Source organism: Balaenoptera acutorostrata, chromosome 15 (assembly GCF_949987535.1).
Source record: "Balaenoptera acutorostrata chromosome 15, mBalAcu1.1, whole genome shotgun sequence".
NCBI classification, from domain to species: Eukaryota; Metazoa; Chordata; class Mammalia; order Artiodactyla; family Balaenopteridae; genus Balaenoptera; species Balaenoptera acutorostrata.
The window spans coordinates 73,547,550-73,570,979 of record NC_080078.1 but is presented as its reverse complement, the minus strand read 5'-3'; the positions used below and the strand labels follow the sequence as shown (position 1 = coordinate 73,570,979).

At 48.2% G+C, this 23,430-nt stretch overlaps 1 protein-coding gene across 5 annotated transcripts in view; it reads right to left on the bottom strand.

Moving 5' to 3' along the window:
* TOX2 (TOX high mobility group box family member 2) overlaps positions 1–7,669 on the bottom strand; it is a 137,815-nt gene extending 130,146 nt beyond the window's left edge. For 4 of the 5 annotated variants that reach the window (XM_057529368.1, XM_057529367.1, XM_057529369.1 and 1 more), the window contains exon 1: positions 7,533–7,669. In XM_057529368.1, the coding sequence (XP_057385351.1) occupies positions 7,533–7,631 (99 nt within the window). In that variant the 5' untranslated portion in view covers positions 7,632–7,669. Of the gene's footprint in view, positions 1–6,214; positions 6,269–7,532 lie in introns of those variants that run through there. The other variant, XM_028169319.2, reaches the window with a different exon arrangement.
* Positions 7,670–23,430: the final 15,761 nt, after the last annotated feature.

The following is a 23,430-nucleotide window of genomic DNA, read 5'->3' as shown; positions in this document are numbered from 1 at the left end:
TTGCAACGGGTGCCCCTCTGCCTAGAACGCCTGCCCACCACTCTGCATGCCCCCCATGTAGCCTGCTTGGTGTTCCCTGTAAGACTCTGCCCTGTGCAGCCTTCCCACACCTCTGACACTATCACTTCCCCAGATAATTATATATTTAATTATGACTCTGCCTTTCGAGCCAATATATTACAGATCCACACAGCCTTTCATCTAGGAAAGCCGAGTTTCCTATTGAGTCCCTGCACCTTCAGGACAGGGCTGAATCCCCTAGCACACAGTAGGCACTCATTAAAACCTGCTGAACATCTGAAAAATCCGGCGGAAAACAGGTCATTATGCACTGAAAAGCCACAACCTTGCTGCTCATTCTAGCAGGCACCAGAAATCGCAACTGTACGGTAGCAAGTTTAAGCATCAGGGTAATTGAACAAAATTTATTATCCCGTGTTATACAACATGTTTTCACTAAGATATAAAATTACAGTTTACCATGACTCATTAAGTTAATAATTACTTACCATATGTTTTTACTGCTGCTCCCAAACCATGCTGAAAAATCACTATGTAGTTTTTTGGTCCATGTAAATAAATAAATAGGATAACTGTCAACCACGTGGATACAGGATTTGCTGACAAGGAGACACAGGACTAAAATACCGAAGAGAAAGCACGAGCCCCAGAGCTCTGCCACTCTCATCACCATCATCTCCTAGTTTACCTGTACCACACTTTCCAGATTAGTGGTTCTCAAACAGGGGTGATTTTGCCTCCTCGCCCAGGGAATACTTGGCAAAGTCTGGAAACATTTTTGATTGTCGTGACTAGAGTGCAGGGTGCTGCTAGCACCTGGCTAGTAAAGGCCAGGAATGATGTTACACATCCTTCAATGCATGGAACAACCCCCAAGACAAGGAACTGTCAGGGGCAAAATGTCAATATTGCTGAGGCTGGGAAACACTGTTCTAGATGAGAGGGAACTTCCATGTCTGTTACTTTAATCTGAGCTTCATTGCAACAATATGAGGAAGGCGTTACTGTCCCCTTGTACAGATGAGAAAACTGAGACTTGGAGCAGTTGAATGATGTGCACAAGGTCAGCGGCCCATGCCGATGAACGGTGCAGCTGCAATCTGAACCAGTCTTCTCCGCCTCCTAAACCTACCTCCCCTCCCACACAGATTTAAGAAGGAAAAAAAGAAAGATGCAAAGGAAGTGAGCAGCTCCTTGTCTGTCCAGAATGCTGCGCAGAGGCCTCTTCAAACCCTAGGCCCAGGAAAATCAGATCCAGAGACCAAGGCATGGAAAGGCCTGCTGTTAGGAAGACCCTTCCCCCAGCAGCCAGTGCTGAAACTAGATTCCTCTTGCATTTTAACTTTCAATTGTGCTGCTCTTTGTGAATAGAAATGAAAGCATTTCCTGCTGGGGCTGAGTACCTTACAGGCAGGATTTCCAGCTCTGATGGCAACCTTGTGGGGGAGGTGTTGATGTGCCCATTTTCCAGAGGCAGAGACTGAGGCACAGGGAGGTGAAATAACTTGCCTGCACTGAAGATGGTAAGGTAATGTTCAAACCCAGGTCTGCCAGGTCCCAGAATTTACACTGCCTTCCTAACCTGAGACCAGCGCTGGGAAATCCGAGAAGCAAAATAAACGCCCTACAGAATCACACGGAGCTGGCAGCCACCGTGCAGGGCGATCCTTGGGATGCGGGTGAGGCTCTTCCCAGTTTACTGGCTGCTCTCCATGCTGGGCTCTGCTCCCTGGGCCTACTCAGGGAAGTTCTTCTAGGAATGTCAGGTCAACCAAAAGACTCTTGGCCCCTGCCCTGCCCTGCTCTGGACACGATGTGCTCACTGCAAAGGCTTCAGATTATAAGAGTCAAACAGATGCTAAGTTCCTCAAGCCACAGGGAACAACAGGCCAGCCCTGAATTTGTTCATTCGGCAAATATTTACTGAGCACCTATGTGCCAGGCAAGCTCTGGGAACACAAAAGTAAAGGTAGACAGACACGGTGGTTCCTACCCTCTGATGCATATGAGGGCCTATCTCTTCAAAAAGTATCATCCTCATCCTTGCCGGGTGCACCACACTCTACAGTTATAAAGGACATGCCCCAGACTTTATTTTGTTATATTTCCACACCATAGCTCCCCATCTCATGAGGCTATAATGGTCACTTATGTGCTCTCCCTTTGCACAGAGGGGAACAGAGGCCCAGAGAAAGGCACTGTCATGCTCAAGGTCACCCAGCAGACTTGGGTTGGGGGGAGGGCAGGGGGAGGGGCTGTGTCAGGCCTGGGCTGCTGCTCCTGACATTGGTAGGTACAGAAGTGTGGTCCTTGAGGAGCCTCTGGGACACACTGGGGGAGGGCTATAGGGAGCACCTTTAGACAGAAAGTAAAAAATCTTCCTAACAGAGACAGAGGCACCCTTCCAGAGTGCCCCCAGGACCAACCCACCCAGGGCTCCTTCCCCAGGACCCACCCACAGCCACCTGTGGCCCAGCAGAAAGATGCTGCGGGGACCTCATCTACTAGGATTGCTGAACAGGTCTCTCAAATCTCAAGTCTGGGTGAGGTGGGACCAGCAACTTCCACTTCATGGATTTTCGCCATAAGGAGCCTCCAATCATTCACTAACTAAGCTTGTCTAGATCCCATCCAGGGACAAGATGCTGTGCCCAGAGCTGTGTGGGTGGAGAGTTGAATCATTCACCCACCAGCACAATTTCCTGAGTAATTATGGGTCAGGCACTGTGCCAGGTGCTGGGCATGGTTCCTGCCTGGTGGGAGCCCACAAAAGCCTGTATACAAACAACCAAACCGCTGCTATATAATGTGTGGTCTCCAGAGCTGCAGCAGCATGGCTGGGCGCTCATCAGAGATGTAAACCCTCAGGACCCCAGCACGAATCAGCTGAATCAGAATCTCAGGGCAGGAAGGGATGCCCAGAAATCTGTTTTTGTTTCAAATCTTACCAGATGATTCTTAATGGGTACATAAATTTGAGACCTACTGATCTAGACCACAAGGCCTTCCCCAACCTCCCTACTTAAAACTGCAAACTGGCACCTGGACCTAACATCCTTAACCCTCTTCCCTGCTTCATTTTTCTCCATAGTTGTAATGATGGCATCAGTCACAATACCATATCTATCTCATCCATATATTTATGACTTCCCATGCTGACATGTAAGCTCCAGAGGGTAGCAATATGTGTCACTTTGCTTCACTGCTGTACCATCAGTTGCCTAGTGCAGTGCCTAGGACAAAGAGGTGCTCGAAAACTGTTTGTTGATTGAATGATGGATGACAGAACATGTCAAAACCCATGCAGTTTTGAACCCCAGTTCTTGGGGTGATGGGGCATGCCTGGAGAAAGAGAGAAGGTTGTTGGCCACGGAGCACTGCATGGAGAAAGTGGTACCCAGGTTGGCCTTGAACACTCTGGGTTCATCCTGGGTTGGCCTTGTACCCAGGATGTTTGGACCAGGGATGAAGGATACTTGGAACACAGAGATGCCAAGCCTCTTACTGGAATAGGTCCCAGGTGGTTGATAGCATTGTTATCTAATTAGTAGCTGGTATGTGTCAAGAACTTTCCTATCCTATATCAACTCACTTTACTCTCCCGAACCTCAGAGGTAGACAATGTTGTCCTCAAGAGGATACTGAGGCTCAGAGATATTAAATAATTTGCCCCACTCACAGAAAGACTTGTATAAGGATGTTCACAGCAGCTTTATTTATAACAGCCCCAACATGGACACAAACCCAAATGTCCAACGGCAGGTGAACAAATAAACAAATCGTGCTATATTTGTATGATGTAATATTACTAAATAAAATAGAAAAAACTATTGACGTACACAACATGGATGAATCTTAAGGACACTTCGCTGAGCAAAATGAACCCAAATGCAAAAATGTATATGCTTCATAAGTTCTAAAACTTAAATTAACTTAGTACACTTAAACTGAACTTAAATAAAGCATTGATAATAGAAATTAGATAAGTAGTTTCCTCTAGGGGTAGGGGGTACTGACTGGAAAGGAGCATGAGGGAACTTTCTGGGGTGACAGAAATGTTCTATATCTGGATTGGGATAGTGGTTACACATGTGGTTATATTTGTCAAAATTCATGGAACAGTACACTTAAAATTTGCATTTTATTGTATGTGAATCATATCTCAATGAGGTAAAATAATTTGCCCTAGGTCACAAAGCCACAAGCGGAGATTTGAATCCAAGTTTGCCCAATCCCAATGGCCAGTTTCCACTAGTCTGCCATGGTTGAGCAGGAAGCCCCAGGCAATGCCCCCAGCCTGATAAAATACCTTGCCAAAACCCTAATGAAGGGACTTCATAGTTACCCTAGAAGGACATCATGACTCCTAACCCCCAAACCATGACAGAGACGTGTGGGGAACGCCAGACAAGTGTCAAGCTGGGAGTCCAGGAACTTGCGTTCAGGCCTCAGCTGTGCTCTTCATTTGCTATGTAACCTATGAGTATACTACTCCATGACTCAGTTTCCCCTTGTGTGAAGGAAGAAGGAGGGGATTAATGGTTCCCAGTAGGGGGCCACAGACAGGGCTACAGGGCCACAAGCCCCTACGCTCACCAGGCACCATTACTACATAAAATAAGTAATGTGCTTGTTCCATATCTTGTAAGCTATTTTTCAAATGCATGCTAATATTATAGTGATTAATAAACATCTATTTCAAAGCAAAAATGAAACCATACCAGCTTTGCGTCATTGTGTATCTTCTCAAACAAAAGATACCCAAAGAACAGCCACTGCTCATGACTTTGGTTTAAAGAGGCTGGAATCTCTGTGTTAGAGGATCGCTAAGGGGACAGTCACCAAGGGAACGGTTGCCAAGGGCCCTTCCAGGTCAACTGCCCCACGGCTGTCCAGCATCACTTGGCAAAGGCTTGCCCTTGTGTTTCTCAGGCCCTGTGGGGACAAGCCTCTTATCTGGGCTCCAGGGACCGAGCCCCCAATGTGCAGGCCCTGTCCTGGTTCTGCAGCCCAGTCTATAGACCCCAATTGTGGTCATGGCTGCATCTTGGGCCTCTTTTCCCCTCCAGTTCTGAGAGTGACCAGCTGTAAGGACGGAGCCTCCCCAGTCCCTCAACATCAGCTCCTCGGCACAACTTGCACCACCCCCCAACCGCCAGCGCTGAAGGCGACTGCCCACTGATGATCTGCTACCGACAGGCTTCTGACCCACCCCTCCCTGAGCCAAGTGACTTCCTCTGCCTCACACTGCCATGAGGCTGAAGGATTAAGAAGCAGATCACACGTCCAAATGCAATGTCAGACCTTTCTTTCACCCATCTTAGTGGCCCAGCTGCCACCCTCCTCCACCTGGACACACCCTCAGCTCTGGGTGAGGGGTCCTAGTTCACAGACAGAAACCAGAATCACCAGCGTCTGACTCCCTGATTGGTTCCCTCCCACCAGGGTTTCACACTGGTTCTTGGTGCTGAGTCAGAGCTTTACAGAGCATCGGAATAAAGCTGGGGCCTCGACTGAGTGCCACCTCCCAAAGGCCCCCTTATGAGACCACCCCACTCTGAGGGGGTTTACAGAAACATCACCCCCAAAAGGAGCACTGCAGGCGAGGGGCACCCATCCAACCAGACTCTGAGGCCCAAATCCCCAATCTCACCCCTGCCCCCAGACCAGGAGCTGGAACCTTGCCAACTTCATATTTTAAAAAATAACAAAGCCAAGGGCAGAAGATAGACGAGCTGCCGCAAACCCAACCGTCTTCTCCTTCCTAAAGACTCCACTTGCTACTTCTAATCAATTCTTCCTCCATCAGATGGAAGCAGCCCGAGAAAGGGCCTTCTCTTGAAGACACCATCCCCCTCTTCGGCTTCTAACTTTGCCCGTCACCGGACAAAAGATAGTCGCCCCATCCTCCGCGAGACCTCACTTGCCGCCTGCCCCCGGCCCACGCCGCCCCCGGCCCAGAGGGCCCCGGACCCCACCCCAAGCCCCAGGCGAACTGCGCAGGGCTCTGCCCCCGGAGTCCAGAAGCCGCTCCCCAAGGCCTGAGGACGCACTCAGCCTGGGCGGCCCCAGGTTCCGCGCGGGGACGCCCCCTCCCCGCAGCATCCCCACAGCAAGAAGCTTGACGAAAGGCCCGTGGGGTGGGGTTACGGCCCCGGAGGGCCGCCGACCCAGCCACCCGACGCGCACTCACCACACAGTGCCGTGGAGCCCGCGCGTCTGCGCCAGGGCCGCGGGGAAACCCACGCGCGCCGTTCAATCCGGGCTCCGAGTGACGAAAAGCCGCGCTCGGCTCCGGTCGGCCCCGGACCGACGCACAGTCCCGCGGACGCACGGACCGTCCGGCTTCCTAACTAAGTTCGAAAGTTCCTTCCCGGGCGAGGAAGGATACGCGCACGGCGCCGCTGCACCTCAGCGTCCCGGGCTGGGCTCGGCGCGGGGAGCGGGGTCGGTCGCCGCCCGTCCGGGCTTCCAGGAGCGCGAGCTCGCATCGCGCCCGAAGCAGCGGGGCTGGGACCCGGCTGCGGGTGGAGGCGGCGATCTCGGGAAAGAAGGGGTATCCCTCACCGCAGCCCCAGCCGGGAGGGGACAGGCCTCGCTCCCGGGAGGGGACAGGCCTCGCTGGGCCATGGCCAGCTCGCAATCCGAGGCCCCGCCGGGCGGTGACAACCGATTACCAAACGGCCCAATTAGTGCGCTGCGACGCCAAGAAGTTAAACCGCCCACGCGCGAGTGTGGACGGCCGAGGTGGGGGAAGGGCGGTGTGGTGGCCGCGACTGCCCCCGGGTGTGACCGCGTGTGACTGTGTGGCTGTCAGGGCGATTAGGGTGCCTGAGGTTCCCCGTCCATGGGGTGGCTATGGGTGACAGCGTGCGACTGTCTGAGTCACTGGGAGCGTGAGCGAGTGACTGTCGGAGCGACTTCTTTGTGTGCCTGTCCCCAGTTGTGACTGCGTGTGACGGCGGATGGGGGCATGGAACGCGGTGTGTGGCGTCGTAGAGTGGGAACGGGTGGCTTGCATGTGGCGGTGTGACAGCGCAGGTGGGCGAGTGACTGCGTGTGGCTGTGTAGAAATAAATGACTGTCAGGGTGACTTGTATGGGACGGTAGTGTAAGCAGGATGGCTGTGTGTGTGACAGTGGGTCACTGTGTGTCGGCTTGTGAATGCATGCGAGGCTGTCAGGGGGACGTGGGTGAGTGTGTATCACTGTGACATCGTGTGAGTGACTGTCGGGGTGACTTCTGCCTGTGATCCCAACAACTCTGGGCGTGAGTGTCACCACCAGGGGATCGGCGTGAGTGGCATGTGCCCGTCGGCGGGGCTGATGGGTGCGTGTCCCCGCGCGTCGGCACCGCCGGCATCTCCCCGCGTGTGTCCCCGAGAGCGCCCGCGTCCCGAGCCGCCGGGGGACTGCTGCCCGCGCTCCAGCCCGGGGCGCTCTGGCTCGGCTCTGGGTCCGAAGGCGCGGGCAGGCCCCGCCCTCCCGGGCCCCCACCCCGCCCCCGCCTACCTTGCCGCAGTGGTAATAGTCCAGGGGCGCCAGGCTGGCCGGCTCGGCACCGGGCCGCGCGCCCACCGCGGGCGCCGAGGGGTACAGGCGGACGTCCATGGCGGGCGCGGCGGCGGCGGCGGCTCCCGCGGGCAGTGCCTGGGCGGGCGGCGGGTGGGAGCCAGTGTGCGAGCCAGTGTGCGAGCTAGTGTGGGAGCGCGGGGGGCGGGCCGGGGGCGGCGCCCGGCGGAGCGCCCCGCCCCCGCCCGCCAGCGCGCGCTATTGTTCCGGCCTCGGGCGCCGCGCAGGGCCTGGGGCCCGGACCCGGGTGGGGAGGTTCCTCCCGCGGGCCAGGCAGACGCCGGGTCTCCCGCCTGGCTCTCCGCCCCCGGGGGTTCCGGAGGGTTGCGCGCCGGTCCAGACGGCCCTTTCCCGTCCCGCCTTCAGCCACCAAGGGTGAAGGGAGGGAGAAGCCTGTACGACACCCCTCCCCAGAAGTGGGACACTCCCCGCCCTAGATATTTAGGGCGTCTCTGAGCCCTAAATGTGGCGGAAGGGAAGGCACACTTTCGGAGATGGGTGCTGCCTTACCCCGGGGCTGCGGCCCAGAGCCCGAGGCTGACGTTAGGATGTTCTCCCTCCGTGTGCCACTGATCTGAGTCACTGCGAGAGTGGCCCGCTGCTTAAATTCTCACTTTACATATGAGGAAACTGAGGCAAGGACTTGTGGCGTCGGGAATGGAGTGGGCTCCGCTGCCCCCAGAGGATCTGGGACTGAAACCACCCGGAGAAGGCAGAGGATCCTTCTCCCTTTAATGACAGAGAGAGGGCTGTAGAAATAGCCTAGAAAGTGAAGTTCTGGGGAAGCGTCCAGAATCTGCCACCGCCATCACCACGACCAACACCACCACCATGGTCTTCTGGAGTGAGAGCAGAATGGAAATGAGATGGCTCGCATGGTGGGACAGAAAGGTGACTGAAACAGTCTCCCCCGCCACACACACACACACACACACACACACACACACACACACAAAAGAAGCCCCCTAACTCCTCACATCACCTGCTGGCAGCTGGCCTGTTGCTCCTCCCCTTCCCATCTAAGAATTGTCTACTCTAACAGTCTCTACTCCCTCACCTCCCACTGACTGGGCCACCACTGCCCTCTGCCTTCCTGGCTCTGGCACACTGGGGATGCCTTGCTGGGAAGGGCGCAAGGCCAGGAGGCAGAAGTGAATTAGAATGGGATTCTTGGGTGGCAGCAGGACATGAGATGCTATCTGGAAAAAAGGGAGTGAGCCCCTTACCCACCCAGGAACCAGCTTAGAACTTGGCTCCCAACTGCAATTTGGGCTTTGCTGGTCCTGGCTTCAAGCTAGGACCACTATTTGTGACCATAAAGATCCCCTAATACAAGACAGGTGTGGGAAACAGGCTTTCACTAAAGGTTTGGGAAAAACAGAAGGAAATTACAGCTCAGAAAGGAAAGAACTTCTAAATAAATTTCAGCAGTCATTGTTTCTAGAATTCATTCCCATATCTCATTAGAAGGAATTTCTCACTGGCCTCTCTCCTTTTTTCCATCTGGACATCCAACTGACCCAGCAGTATTTATTGAAAAGATCACCTTTCCTCCCACTTCTCTACAGTGTTAAGTTTGTCATAAATCAGGTATTCCATGTGTGCATTGGGCAGTTTCTGAATTTTCTAGTCTGTTCCATTAGCCTGTTTGTCTCTCTTTGTGCCATTATCAGTCTGAATTTCTATAGTTTTATAATAAGTCTTAATGTCCCATAGCATGAATCTACCCACTTTTATGTTCGAGAGTGCCTTGACTGTTCTTGACATTTGCATTTCCACCTTGAATCTTTGGATCAATTTGGGTAAAACTGACATTGTCAACATTGTCTTCCTATCCATAAACATGGTATGTACCTTCATTTATTTAGGTTTTTTTAAAGTCATCTCAGCAATGTTTTGTAGTTTCCTATGTAGAGAACTTGCACATCTTTTATTACTTTTAGTCCTGGGTATTTTATGTTTTTGACGCTATTGTCAATGGTTCCTTTATATATATATATTTTAATTATCTGTTTGTTGCCAGTACAGTGTGGTAGTTTTAAAATAAGTCAGCAAATTCTTTGACATCCTCCAAAGGGGTGGAGTCTAACCCTTAAAAAGGGTTGGTCTTGGTGACTGGGTTTTAACAAATAGAATGTAGCAGAAGTGATGCTGTGTGGCTTCTGAGTCTAGGTGATGAAAGTTGATACATCTTTTGCCTGGCTCCCTCTTTTGGGACATTTGTCTTTGGAACCCTAAGCCACTATGTAAGACGTCCTCAGCTGCTGTGCTTTGAAGAAGTCTAAAGTAACCCACACAGAGAATCCATATGCAGAGACCTTGAGACTAAGAAAAGAGAGGAAAATGCCTAGCCAGTCCCCTGCTGTTCCAGCTCCATCTACTACCTGACTGCAACCACATGAAAAACTCTGAAACATCCAGCTGAGTGCTTCCTGAATCCAAAATGCACAGAAACCATGAGAGATAATAGACGATTATTGTTATTTTAACCCATGAAGTTTTGGAATGGTTTGTTACTCGGCAATATAGATCTGGAACATAATACATATAGAAGTAAATTTTTGTATAATGCACTTGTATCCAGCAACACTGCCAAACTCACTTATTCTAACAATTTATCTGTAGAGTGTTTGACTTTAAAAAAATATACCATATTCTATTTCGTCTGTAAAAATGAGAGTTTTCGTTTTTCCTTTTCAATCCTTAAACGTTTTCTTTCTTTTTCTTACCTTGTTGCACTGGCTAGTATGGCCAGTACATGTTGGAAAGAAGTAATAATAGCAGGCATCCTTGTCTCATTCCTGATCTCAGAAGGAAAGCTATCAATATTTCACCATTTATTATAGTGCCTGCTATAGTTTTTTGCTTGCTTTTTTGTTTAATTTCATTTTGGTTTTTGTAGATACCTCTGTTGTGGGTTGAGGAGGTCAATCTTTACAGCAATCCTCTGAGTCAGGAAATAAGACTGCTGTGGCCGTTTTACAGATGAGAAGTATGAAGCCCAGGGAGGAACCTTCAACATCACAGTGTTAATATCAGGACTAATCAGCAGTACCTAAGTCCGGAATCCCACCTGGAGCACTTCCCACAGCCCATATTTCCACAGTCTTGGTCTCATTAACTCTGGCCAGGGCTGTAGAACAACAGCCACCAGAGTATGGAGGTCCATGTGCAGTGGGTCAACTTCAGGAAGCAATTTGGCTTCCCTGGGGTCTGCCAGCAGCAGCAAACACCAACCCTGTCAGTCACCTATGTCCACTCCCTTCCCCGAGGGGAGGTCAGCACCAAAGAGATCTCTGGGAAGTCTGGTAGTGGATCCCAGTAAGGAAGCCATGCAGACTCCAAAGCTTGGGCTTGCCCTTTTTTTGTGGGAATTGATCAGATAGGAAGCTGATGACTCGTTTCCCTCAAAGAAACACCTCAGCCTAATTTTTTGTTCTCAGGACAGGAGTGGGGTTTCCCTTCCTCTTGACCCCAGGTGGAATCTGGGGGAGGGGAGTCTCACAGTTGGTTCAGGCCAGCCTGGTTATGCCCTGCCTGCAGCAATCCAGTCTGGGGACCCAGAGTACCTGCTTATGCATCTTCCAGTTCTCAGTTTCTGATATCATAAATAGCTGAGATATCAGAATATGGATGTGTTTTAACATATTTTATTATTATTTAGCTATGGTAAGGAAAATGGATCAGGAAACAATTGCCATTGAAAAGATAGTTTGTTACTCACAGTTCCCAAGAGGAGAGGCATGCCATGCCATAGGGGCCACATGGGGAAGCACCAGGGTCAGTTAGGAGGCATGGGGAGAGGGAATAATTGTAGGCAAGAACATTTATTGTGGTTTCCATGTAAAGGAACAGGCAAAACAGCATAAACAAATTTAGGATTGGCTAGTTTGAATCATTCCCTTATGGACGCATGGTAGAAATGTACTTCCCCACCCGCTTGTGCTTAGGTATGAGCTTGTGACTTACTTTAGCCAAGGGAACATGAACAGAAGTGGTGCGTGTCACTTCCAGGTGGGGGATTTATGGGTCTAGGCATACTTAGCCTTATTCTCTTTTCCCTCCACCATGAAAACCCTAACAAATTCCAACTTATTCACTAAAACCCAATAGAAGTAACACCTCTTCGGTGAAGACTTCTCCAAGAATCCAACTCATTGCTCCAATTTGCTGCTCCAATAACTGTCTGCACACAGGACTGTTAGTGTAGATTTCACCGAACCGTAATAACGCATTTGCCCTATGAGTATCTCCAGGGCAGGAATGATGGCTCACTCATCTTGGTGCCTCCAGTGACTAATACAGGATGGATGTTTCATGCCCACTTCCAGGGGAGGTAGGGTTTTCAAGGGACTTCCTATCTACACACACATGCCACATGCACACCCTCAGGAAGAAGAAGCCTCTGAATTGTCCAGATTCTAGGGAACAGATGGGCTACATTTGCCAGTGAGGGGAGTCACAATTTAGCACATGTGGGTGACTCCTGGCAGTATCTGCTCCTCTGTCTCTTTCCTCCCAGTGGCCAGTGTGCATAAGATCTGACTCAGGCTTAGATGTGATGGGATATGTCAAGCTCAATTGGGGTGTGGAAAAAAGAGGTCCCCAAGGAAAAGCTCGCCTCTCTTAGTTGGGGTCTTCCAAAAGCTGATTCTGAGGCAAGAATCCTAGTGCAAGTAGTTTATTGGAGAGTGATCCCAGGACACACAGGTAGGGGGTAGAAAAGTGATCTCAGGAAAGAAAGTCAGTAATGGGCACGTTATCATGCAAATTACCACTGTAGGCAACTGGAGCCTCACTCCGCTGGGGAGTTCTGGAAAACAATGTAGAACACTGCCTCAGAGTTATCCCACTTGAGGGGCAAGGAGTTGGAGTCTTTATCCACCAACTCCTCACAGTCTTGGTTAGAGGCTGCTCTCAGAGAGCATTAATTCCAGGGCAGTTCAGCCTGGCAAGGAGAATGGGGTTCTGTCAACCAGAGAAAGCCATTAGACAAGGAGATGCAGGTACCAGCAGCCACAAGTTGGGGCTTCATGCACTGGAGTGGTGAGGTTTGTGGGGATGTGGGCAGAGCCCCGGTAGTGTCTACCACAGGGCTCAAGTCCACCTAATAACAGAGCAGAACTCTGCTTTCCTTAGGCACTCTCACTCCGTGTGTGTGGGAGTGTGTGTGTGTTTGCACGTGCACGCACGCATCTCCTTCAGGAACTTGGTTGAGGTGGGTGGCTATTGTCTGGTGCATCAGTTGGGCATTCTTGGGGCCCTAACCATTGTACCCCCTCAACAGCATTCCAACCTGTCCATTATTTCTGACAACTGGCCAAGTCAGCCCACAACTTCCACTCAAAATGTCTGCTGGACAAAAGATCAAATGAACCGATGCACATGTGGCAGAGATTTTAGCACAGGATAATTCACTTAGGCCCTTCGTATAAGAGCACCGAGACACCAAAGGCTCTGAGTTCAAGTCCTAAGCTCTGCTCAACTCCCTGTTTTGCCTTATCCAAGTCAATGTACCTCTTTGAGCCTCAGTTTCCACTTCTGCAAAATGGGAAGGTAGTGCCTTCTCCACGGGTTTGTTATGAGAAGCAATGAGGAAATAGATAGCAAAGCACTTCTAAAACTCTGAAGCACTATTAAATTGTGAGTCGTTGTTATTAAACCATGTTTACCTAGTCAACTGCTCTAAAGTCCCCTCACAAAAGGAGGGGACTTCTCCCTGATGTCCCACCCATGAATCGCTCTCCAGCTTTCCAGAGGGGCAGTGCCAAGGTCCATCTGAGAGACTTTACACTCTTTGGACTTTCTTGGGGAGAGGAAGTGGGGGCTGGGAGGAAAGAGGGAGGGTGCAGAATCCTTGGGAGATGACTGAAGTTCATGGAGCCCTGCTGTGGGAACCAGCACATTATCTTTTGGGATCCCCTCACCAGCCTTCATGATGGGCATTATTATCAAAGCACTTTTTACAAATGAGGGAACTGAGGCTTAGAAAAAAGTCCCTGAACCTCAAACATGCAGTGAGAACTTCGTGGAGCTGGGATTCATACTTGAAATCCATGCACCTTCTGCAACAACACACTACACTTGAGTTTAAATGACATCATGCAGATTGTCTTACAATACAAAAAGCTTGTAATGAATGAGCCATCTGGAACATATCCCCTGAGAGCTCTCAAGGTTTCCTTACCTTTGTCTGCCATGTACACACCTGTATATTAGCGTGTGCTAGTTACAGAAGGAAAGAAATCAGAAAAGTTAAATGTGAATGAACCCCACTTGAAAAAGAAATAAGAAGATAAATAACCATGTGCTGCTCTCTAAGGGGAAATTAAAAGAAGCTCTAATAACAGCTAAGAAGTACTGAGTGCCGGATATGTGCCAGGCACTATGCTAAATGCTGTACATCTGTTACCTCTATTAATCTTGACAACAACTCCATGAAGTAGGTACTACTCTTACCCCTATTTTACAAATGAGGAAACTGAGGCACAGAGAGGCCAAGTAACTTACCTGTAGTTAGTACATAGTGTAGCCAGGATTTTCAACTAACTAGTTTGGCTCCAAAGTCCACACTCATAACCACTAGACCTTACTACATCTCTCTAATCTTACATATAAATTTCAGCTTATGCAAAAAGAAAACCCTGTTAGTGTTTTGATTTGAATTATATTTAGTTATTAAATTAACTTGGGGAGAATTGAGGGTTTTTTTGATAAAAAGTCTTTCAATCCTTTGAGATTTTATAAATATGTATATAAAGGAACAATATTAAAGTTGTGGATGAATATCTTGTGTCAACAAAACTAACTAAACTCTCTTATTTGTTCTAATAGTTTTTCCGTAGATTCTCTTGGATTTTCTGCATGAATGGTCATATTATCTGCAGAAGGGGAGCGGGGGGGAGACTGAGTCTGCTCTTCCATTCCAATCATCTTACCACTTGTTTCTTTGTCTTTTCTTATTTCATTGTCCAGCACCTCTAGAATCAATGTTAAATAGAAGTGTTGATATCAGGAGTTCTTGCCTTGTTCCTTACTTCAATAAGAAAACTGATTACATTTCACCTTTAAGCTATTAAGTGAGATAGTAACTGTAAACTTTTGGTGATACCCTTTATCAATTTAAAAAGTTTCTTTTTATTCATATTCTGCTAAGAGATTTTTCTGGGAAGCATGAATTAGTAGTAGTTTATAATATTTTTTAGCATATATTAAAATAATCATCTGGATTTTATCTTCTAACCTACTAATATTGTAAATTATATTAATAGATAGTTTCATGGTGAACCATCCTTGAATTCCTGGGATAATTGTTGGAACTTCTATTCAGTCATAATTCATTTTTTAATACACTGCTAAATCCATTTGCATTATTTCATTTAGAATTTTTTGCATCTACGTTAGTAATTGAAATTGGTCTTAAATTTTTTGTACTGTTATTGTCAAGCTTTGCATGCCAAGGTTATACTCATTTTGTCTAATGAGTTGAGGAAGAATTTTGGTAACTGATTCAACTGCTTAAATTATAATTAGATCGTTATGTCATATTTTTCTTCAGTAAATATTGGTAAATTATACTTTTCTAGAAAGTTATTCATTTTCTCTAACTTTACAAATGTATTAGTGTAAAGGTGTTTTTAGTCTTATGGCTTTAAGAACTCTTCTGCATCTATTATCTATACTTTTTCTTTTTCTTTATCATATTCAAGGTTGGTCTTTGTCATTAGACTATATTTTTCCATATTATATATTTTCTATTTTCTGTATTCTCCTCTAATCTACAAGTTTTTATAGCAACTGGGTAAAAAATGAATATTTCTCAAAACAAAGGTAATTACAAATTACCTGGCACTTAGAAAGTATTTGGCAAATATTAGTAAGGGTAATATATGAAAAATATTTTTGATCACATGCCAGAGACTAGAGATTGAACCATGATCAAGACATAATTTGTGCTCTCAAGGAGCTCACAGCTGAATTGGGAAGACAAACAAATAGTCAATTAAATACAGTGTAGTAAACATAATAGAGGTGAGAAAAAATAAAATGGGAACACAAACGAGGACTTCCTGAAGGAGGTAATGCTGAGCTGGGCACTGTAGGGTACTGAGGAGTTAGTCAAGTGAAGAGATAGGTATCTCTTGGCCCTAACCTTAGGCCCATCTTCAGTTGACTCAGCTCTCGGCAGAAGTGGGCTGCCTGGACTCAGGAATCTGTGATCTTAAGTCTCCTTCATTTCCACAAGAGAATGTCTGCTAATATTTCCCCCTTCTAAGGATAAAGAGGCTCCACTTTGGACCCAGACACCCCTCTGGCCTATATTCTCCATCACCTGTAGTAGCCTCAGTGATGTACAGGCTTGGGCAAAGAAGAATAAAGATAGAGTTCATTGGTACTTCTCACCTTGGAGAAGATATTTGACTATTTGTTTGTCTGTCTTCCCATGAGGGAAATTTCTAGCGTGATCCTAACGTTCTGTATCTTGATAAAGGTTTGGGTCACACAGGCGGATGCCGTTGTCAAAACTCAGAGAATGTACATTTAAGATTTGTACATTTGGGACTTCCCTGGTGGCGCAGTGGTTAAGAATCCGCCTGCCAGTGCAGGGGACACATGTTCAAGCCCTCATCTGGGAAGATCCCACATGCCGCGGAGCAACTAAGCCCGTGCGCCACAACTACTGAGCCTGCGCTCTAGAGCCCACGAGCCACAACTACTGAGCCCACGTGCCACAACTACTGAAGCCCGTGTGCCTAGAGTCTGTGCTCCACAACAAGAGAAGCCACAGCAATGAGAAGCCCATGCATCGCAACGAAGAGTAGCCCCCGCTCGGCCGCAACTAGAGAAAGCCCGTGTGCAGCAATAAAGACCTAATGCAGACAAAAATAAATTAATTAATTTTAAGAAAGATTTGTACATTTCATTGCATGTAAATTTCAAATCAAAAGAAAAAATGTAAACAAATACTGGACTCTAAATAATTACACGCATGCTGATGTATTTTAGGGGAGTTAAAGGATGTCTGCATTTGAAATGTGTCCAAAAAAATAAGAAGGATTAATGGATGGGTAGAGAAATGGATAGATGGATAAATATGCAATAAAGCCAGAAAAAGTTAAATGTTAATGGCTAAATCCAGGTGGTGGATATACAGGTGTTCACTGTAATATTCCTTCAATGTTGTTTATTAAACTGTCATAATAAAGTGCTAAAGGAAAATATCTTGTATATTGTGGTGGCAATTGTTTAAGGACATTTTTTTTGCCTGACATGTTGCCTGCATCCTGCTATTTATGATGCTTTCCCCTTTAAAAGAATGGAGAGAGAGAGAAAGAGAGCACGTCCTCTCTCTCTTCCTTCCTTCCCTCCCTTCCTCCCTCATTTCATCCTGGAAATAGCAACTAAGTGCCAGCACTGGGTTAGCAGCAAATCCCTCTCAGGTTCCCCTCCTCTATCAAGCCCTGCTCACCCCCTTTCCCCAAACAGCATCTGTTACTCCCTCTGATGGCAACTGTCTTAGACCCCAACTAAAGGCCATTCCAGTTGTAAGGAGATTAGAGGTCCTTGGGAGCCCCACTGTACCATCAGCCTTGGAGAGAAAGAATCTGATTTATCTTTGCATCCCCCCACCCCAGCTCCTGGTCTGGCATGCAGCAGATCATACAGGACCGTCTAGGGAATGCAGAGACAGAGACAGAGAAAAAGTGTCCTGTGTCCAGCAGGTAGAATTCTAGATGATTTTTTTCAAACTTTTTTTAATGGTGTCAGATTGCCTTTTGGATAAGAACACACAGGTCGCCTAGGGGCCCCAATGATGCTGTCAACAGGGCTTTTCACCCATCGAGGGAGGAGGAACCAGCATGCTGACTTGCAGTGATGTTTGTTTGCTTGGCTACGCATTTATTGTTGGCTTATTTATTTTTTCTTTTGTTTGCCATGTGGTTCCTTTAAAATATCCAGAGAAGGAAACCACTACACATAAAGAAATTTGAATTTTTGAATGCCCGCTTCCCATCTGAAATGTCACTTGCACGTTAAGTCTCTGTCCCTGAGTTGCTGTGGCAACCTCGGCAGCACTCTTTGCCCGGGGTGACAAAGGGGCCCTTTGTTAGCCGGGAGGCCAGGTCTGGGTGCAGGGACATCCTATTCAGCCCATCGTAACAAAGGAGCACACGTCCCCCTCTCTGAGCAGGGCAGCCGCCGGCCCGATTATGCCTGCACTGTTGACAACCTTCCATGGGGAGACCGGGAAAAGAAATCCCCTATTATTGGCATCTTTGAGCCAAAGTTGTTTTGTTTTTTTTTTTTCCTTTTTCTCTCTCTGTGCTGCTTGCTGTACAAAAACCCCTGCAAAGGGCCCCACTCATGCTCTTGCAGAGAAAAATACCAATTGTGAGGCCTCCCTGGAAGAGGGATGAGGCTCCCAATCTTAATTGAATCTCCTAAACTTGGTTATTAAAATGGCAACTCCAGCAGCAGTGGGTGAGAAGATGGGTTCTTCAAATTTTAGCAAGCAGCCTGGCTCTGGCCCAGAAAGAAGTCCTGGCCGCCCCTGGATCTGGAGTGACCTCTGTACCCAAGAGCAGGGGGCTTGTGTCAAGGGCAGCCCCCCACCACGTACTCTGATCAGATCTGAGGCTCAAGTGTCATTCAGCCTTGGACTTTCCTCCTCCCTCAAAGTTGAAACCCCAGGGAGGAGGTGGGGTGGGCACTGCCCAGGGAGATGGCTGAACTGGCCCTGTGAGAGCAGGCTGGGGACGCAGCACCCTGACTTCCAGGCCTAGGCTCTTCGGGGTCACTGGTGGGTGGAGAGCAGCCCCAGGCCAAGGCTACAGCCCATGGCCCTCTTCCTGCTCCCAGAGCCATGGGCTTCCAGCCCTCCACCTGCAGGTTAGGATCATTTGAGGCCCTTTTCCATTTCCTCTATCACTGCTCCCACCAGAATCATCTTTCACATTCCTCTTTCGGATCCAGTGATGTATGTAGAAGCTAAGACTGGGGGCTCCAGCAGAGCCAGAACTGGTGTCTGTCTTATTCACTATGCACTAGGCGCCAGCACGGAGCCTGGTGCACAAGGTGTACTCTGAAAAGTACTTGTTGAACCAGTGAATCAAGAATGAGTGAATCTCTCAGTATGGACTCATTTCATTGTACCAACCACTCCTTGAGGTTGAAGCCGTTTTCCTCATTTAATTCCATTCCTGCTGTCCTCTGTTGTAAGGACCAGGGCTGGAGCAGGCTACCCAGGTGACAGATGTGCTCCTGCCCAGAGGGGTTGCATTCAGACAGTTGTGTGTGCAGACCCTGCAGTCGAGGACAGTGAGTGCCCAATGAGGGGGTGACCCCGGGGTTGCAGGAAGCAACAAGGGAGGATGCAAGGAGTACAGAAAGACTTCCAGGCTGAGGACACTCCCAAACAAAAGAATGACCAGAGCTGGCTGAGCAAAGAAGAATGCTTTGTTCAGATGAAACAGCAAAAGGAAGGCAGAGTGGTATGTAGTAGCCCATGATGTGCAATAGCCCCATGAAGCTGGCTGTCGGTAGAGAGTACAGAGCATGGCAGAGAGGCCTGGATACAGCTGGAGAGGCAAAGCCAGAGGGAGGACCCTATGAGCCAGGCTTAGGAGCTCAAAGCCAAGGTGCCCATGGACAGTTGTATACATTGTGTACTGTGTAAAGGGGGTGAGTAGAGTTGAAATCCAGCCTGCATTCTGCTGGCCAAGCCCTGTAGCCATGGCTGAATCCTTCCACTTAAAAAGTCAGCAAGGTCAGTTTGTAAAAACATCAGTTACTCAGATGCCTGTTCCCAGGGGTGGGCAGCTGTGTCCTGAGTCCAAACTTCAGGCGGTGTTTATTGGGGGGAGGGGCTGCTAAGTCCAAAGGGAGGCCAGGCAAAAATCCGGATGAATTAGCAGGTCCTGGAGAACCATTCAGGGCCACTTGCGTTGCCAGGGATGTCTGAATATGCACCCTCAGGTCCACCCAAATTTTCCAGCCTTCCGCAACAAGGGGTGAAGGCATCTGCAAAGGAACCGTGGAAACTCTCAGCCTCCGAGTCAATTCTAAATTAAGAGAGAAAAGAAGGCAGGAGGAGACAGAGTATGAAAAAGGGCAGAGATTCTGGTTTCTGAGGTCTCCATGGGATGGGGCTAGAGGAATTGTGAGAAGGCTGAGGATGGTATAATGAGGCCTGCAAGTTGCAGGTTTTAATTTAATGTGGGAGAGTGGCAGTACTAAGGGAGAGACAGTCTCTAGGGTGTGTCCTCAGCAGTGAGGATGGGCTGGCCTTCAGAGAGAAGGGTAAGTCCAGGACCAGAAGACCGGGTGGCAGGCTGGATCCCAAGGTGGGAGAATGAAGCCTCAGGCCAGCAGCTAGACTTGGGGGCAAGGGGCAACCAGACCATGACCTCCTCAAGGAAGGACAGGGGTGGAATCTGCCTTGTGTGCATGGGGCTATTGCACATCACGGGCTACTACATACCACTCTGCCTTTCTTTTGCTGGTGCCCAGCCCTGCTTCCTGCACATGGTACGTGAGCTATAAACATTTGTTCAATCAATGACCGAATAGATAACATCAGTGACCCAGATATTCTGAATGGCATCTGTGAATGTCTGAGAGGTTTGGAGGGGAAGGAAGCAGGGGAGGGTGTGCCAGAGGAGAGGAGTACGCAGAGAGGGTGCCTCTTTCAGGGTAACATTAGCTGCTGTAACAAATAACCCCCCAATTTCAGTGGTTTAACCTCATTGCAGAGTCCAATCTAGTTGTTACTCTTTGGTTGACAGCTTTCCTCCATGTGTGATTCGGGGATCCAGGCTTCCTCTCTCTTGGGCTCCACCCTCCCCCAGGGCCTTGGAGTTCTTTGCATTGAGCTGGCAGATAAAGGCCAGGAGAGGGGAGAAGCCCCAGTTGCTCCGTACAAACCCCAACCAAGAAGTGACCTGTCACTTCTGCTCACCTTCCCTGGATGAGAACTAGTCCGTGGCTAACCCTAGATGCAAGGCACGCTGGGAAATGTAGTCCCTGCCTGGAAAAATGCCTCTTCAGAACAGTGTTACACCATGGGAGGGGCAGCACAGATTTTTGGTTCAGCGACATAGGAGGTGACAGGGATGTGAAGAAGGTGGGTACAGGTGTGTGGTCGTGGCCAAGGACAAGAGCTGCTACCAAGTGAGCCTTGGATTGAGCTCTTGGCCTTGCTTGAGATTCTAACTGGAACATGCAGGTGAGTTGTGCGGGGACAAGGGTGGGATGTGACTCTTTCACATTTGATCCTCACTGAGTCTTGGGAAAGGGAGCTCATCAGCTCATGACCCCTCCTTGACAGATGAGGAAACAGGGTCCAATAGAGGACCTTGGGCAAAGTCAGAAGCCAGAACTGGAACCCAGGGCATCTGTTTCCCAGTCCTCGCTGACAGATCTAGTCTACTACATCTAAATCGAGCCTCCAGAACACCACTGAGATTTGTGTGTCATTCCAGAAAAACATCTCAGCACATCATAATCTTTTTCCCAAGCTTCTAGAGAGCAGCCTGTGACAGCTGGGAGGAGGGGCCTTTATTCTCAGGCCCTGTGGGTGGGGCTTGGCCAGGCTCACCCTGCTGGGTCAGGGATTCTTCCATTATTGCTCAGCAACTCGGTTACAAAGTAGAGGAACTTTGAACTTGTTTTTAAACACTATCAACTCTGCTCTGTGTTCGTTAATTTCCCTTTGTCCTGAAGCTGGACCCAGACAAAAACATCTTTTCCATCAAAAATTCCAAAGGACCCTTACAAAGTGACAGTGGATGAAATAACAGCATTTATGATAAAATCCCCCCACCCTCTTTTTTTTTCCTTCTTCTTTTTTTGGCCTAGCACCAAAAATCAAATGCCAAAAAGGCAACCCATCTCAGCTGCTTTGAAACAGGCTGTGTCAGTTCAAAGATTGTTTCACTTTGGACACTGTGTGACCCTGTTTGAGCCTCCTATGAAGTTCATAAACACAGGCGGATCATCAGCCCTACACCCCAGTGCTCCCCCCATGCCTGGCACACAGCAGGTCCAGTAAACTTAGGATGGAAATCCAAACCCTGGTTTTCTCTGACTCCCCCAGAAGGCAGCCAGTTAGAGTTGGAGGAGAAACCCCTTACTTGTAGTTTTCCATTCTAAACCCAGGTGTTCTCACATTGCCTTAAAATGTATCAACGCAATGGCACGAGAGTATTCCCAGTACCCAGCTCCATGTGGATCACAGCAAACAATCAATAAATCTTCTTTGAATGAATGAACCAATTCAGTAATTAATGTCCCAAGATGGGCTTTCACTCATCACATTATTTCCTGAAACCAAGGACATGAGGGTACCTTTTCTTTAGCAAAGGGAAGTCACTGCAAATTGGAGGATTGGGATATGCGAAATGACATCTCTGGGGCCTGTGGCACCCCGCTCTGACCCCAAATCCTACCTGCCTATGGCTCCCACCCCCAAATCTTCCTCTCCGCTACTCCCCTCCTCCCTGCTGCTTACGATCTCCACCCTCAGGCTCTGCACACACCCCTTATTTCCCACCCACCTGTTCTAGCCTCTCACCTTCCAGCTCCGATGCCCAGCATGGCCTCAAGTCCCCTGGGGTCAGCCTCTGAGGGAAAGAGAACTTGCATGACTCCTCCTAGCCCCCATCACTGCCCCTTGGTGGGGAGATAACGGGAGGGTCCAGGGGGGCCCTCTGGGTGGAGGAGTGGTGGAGTGGGGTTCTTTCAGTTCCTGGTACTTAGCAATCTCCCCATGGCCCAGCCTGCCCACCTGGAAGCTATCCCACCGAACTGGGAATTCAGGGAGGCAGATACCTGCAGGAGGAGGGGTGGACAGAGTCTAAGGCTCTTTGCCCTTCCCCCAACCTAAGTATTTATTTAACCCTCAACTTTACTCCAATCTCAAAATTAATATTAATGCTATCAGCCCTTTCTCTCATATATGTTTTTAAAGTTTTTCTTCCACATTGGTGTTTATCTTTTACTCTCATGCCTTCTTTTGCTGTAGAGAAATCTGTCCTCAAAAAAACAAAAACAAACAAAAGAAATCTGTCCTCTTGCAATTAAATCTGTCAATCTTTTCCTTTAGTTTCTCTAAAGATCACTAAAATGTTCTCTTGGGGGTTTTTTTTTAATGTTGTATGGATTTAAGGATTGCTTTGTGTTTTTTTTTCTTTTCATCTCTGATTTATCTCTGAAGTTTATTTTGCAGTAAGACCCGAGGACGGTTTTTAGCTTAACTTTTTATCCCAACAGCTAGCCAATTTAGATATGATTTAATAAATAATTCATCAGTTCTTCCCCAAATGTGAAACACTGACTCCATTATATGACAATAGCCACGGACCCTTGAGTCTACATCTACGCTCTGTGGCCCCTTTAATTAATTCATCACTCCCCATCCCTTTTACTTGCAACATGCTTAGGTAAATGGGTAAGGCGAGTCCCACTCACACCTCCTTTTCAGGAAATGCCATTCTATTCTTTCATACCTACTGTTCCAGATTTATAATAATTGTTAAATTCCCATCAATTTGAGGGGGATTACCTTGAATTAAAGACTAATCTAAGAAGAACAGACATCCTTACTATACTAACTCTTCCTATCCAGAATAGGAAGTCCTATTAGGTACTTATTATATTTATTAAAGTCCTATTCTATATCCTTGAGCGGAGATTCATTATTTTCTCCATATTAAACCATTTCCTGATCTTGTCTCCTGGAATCCTCCTGGATGCACTTTTTTTACTTGACTCCCAGGACACCACGCTTTCCTACTTTTCCTCCTGCCTCCCAAATGGCTCCTTCATGGTATCTTTTGCT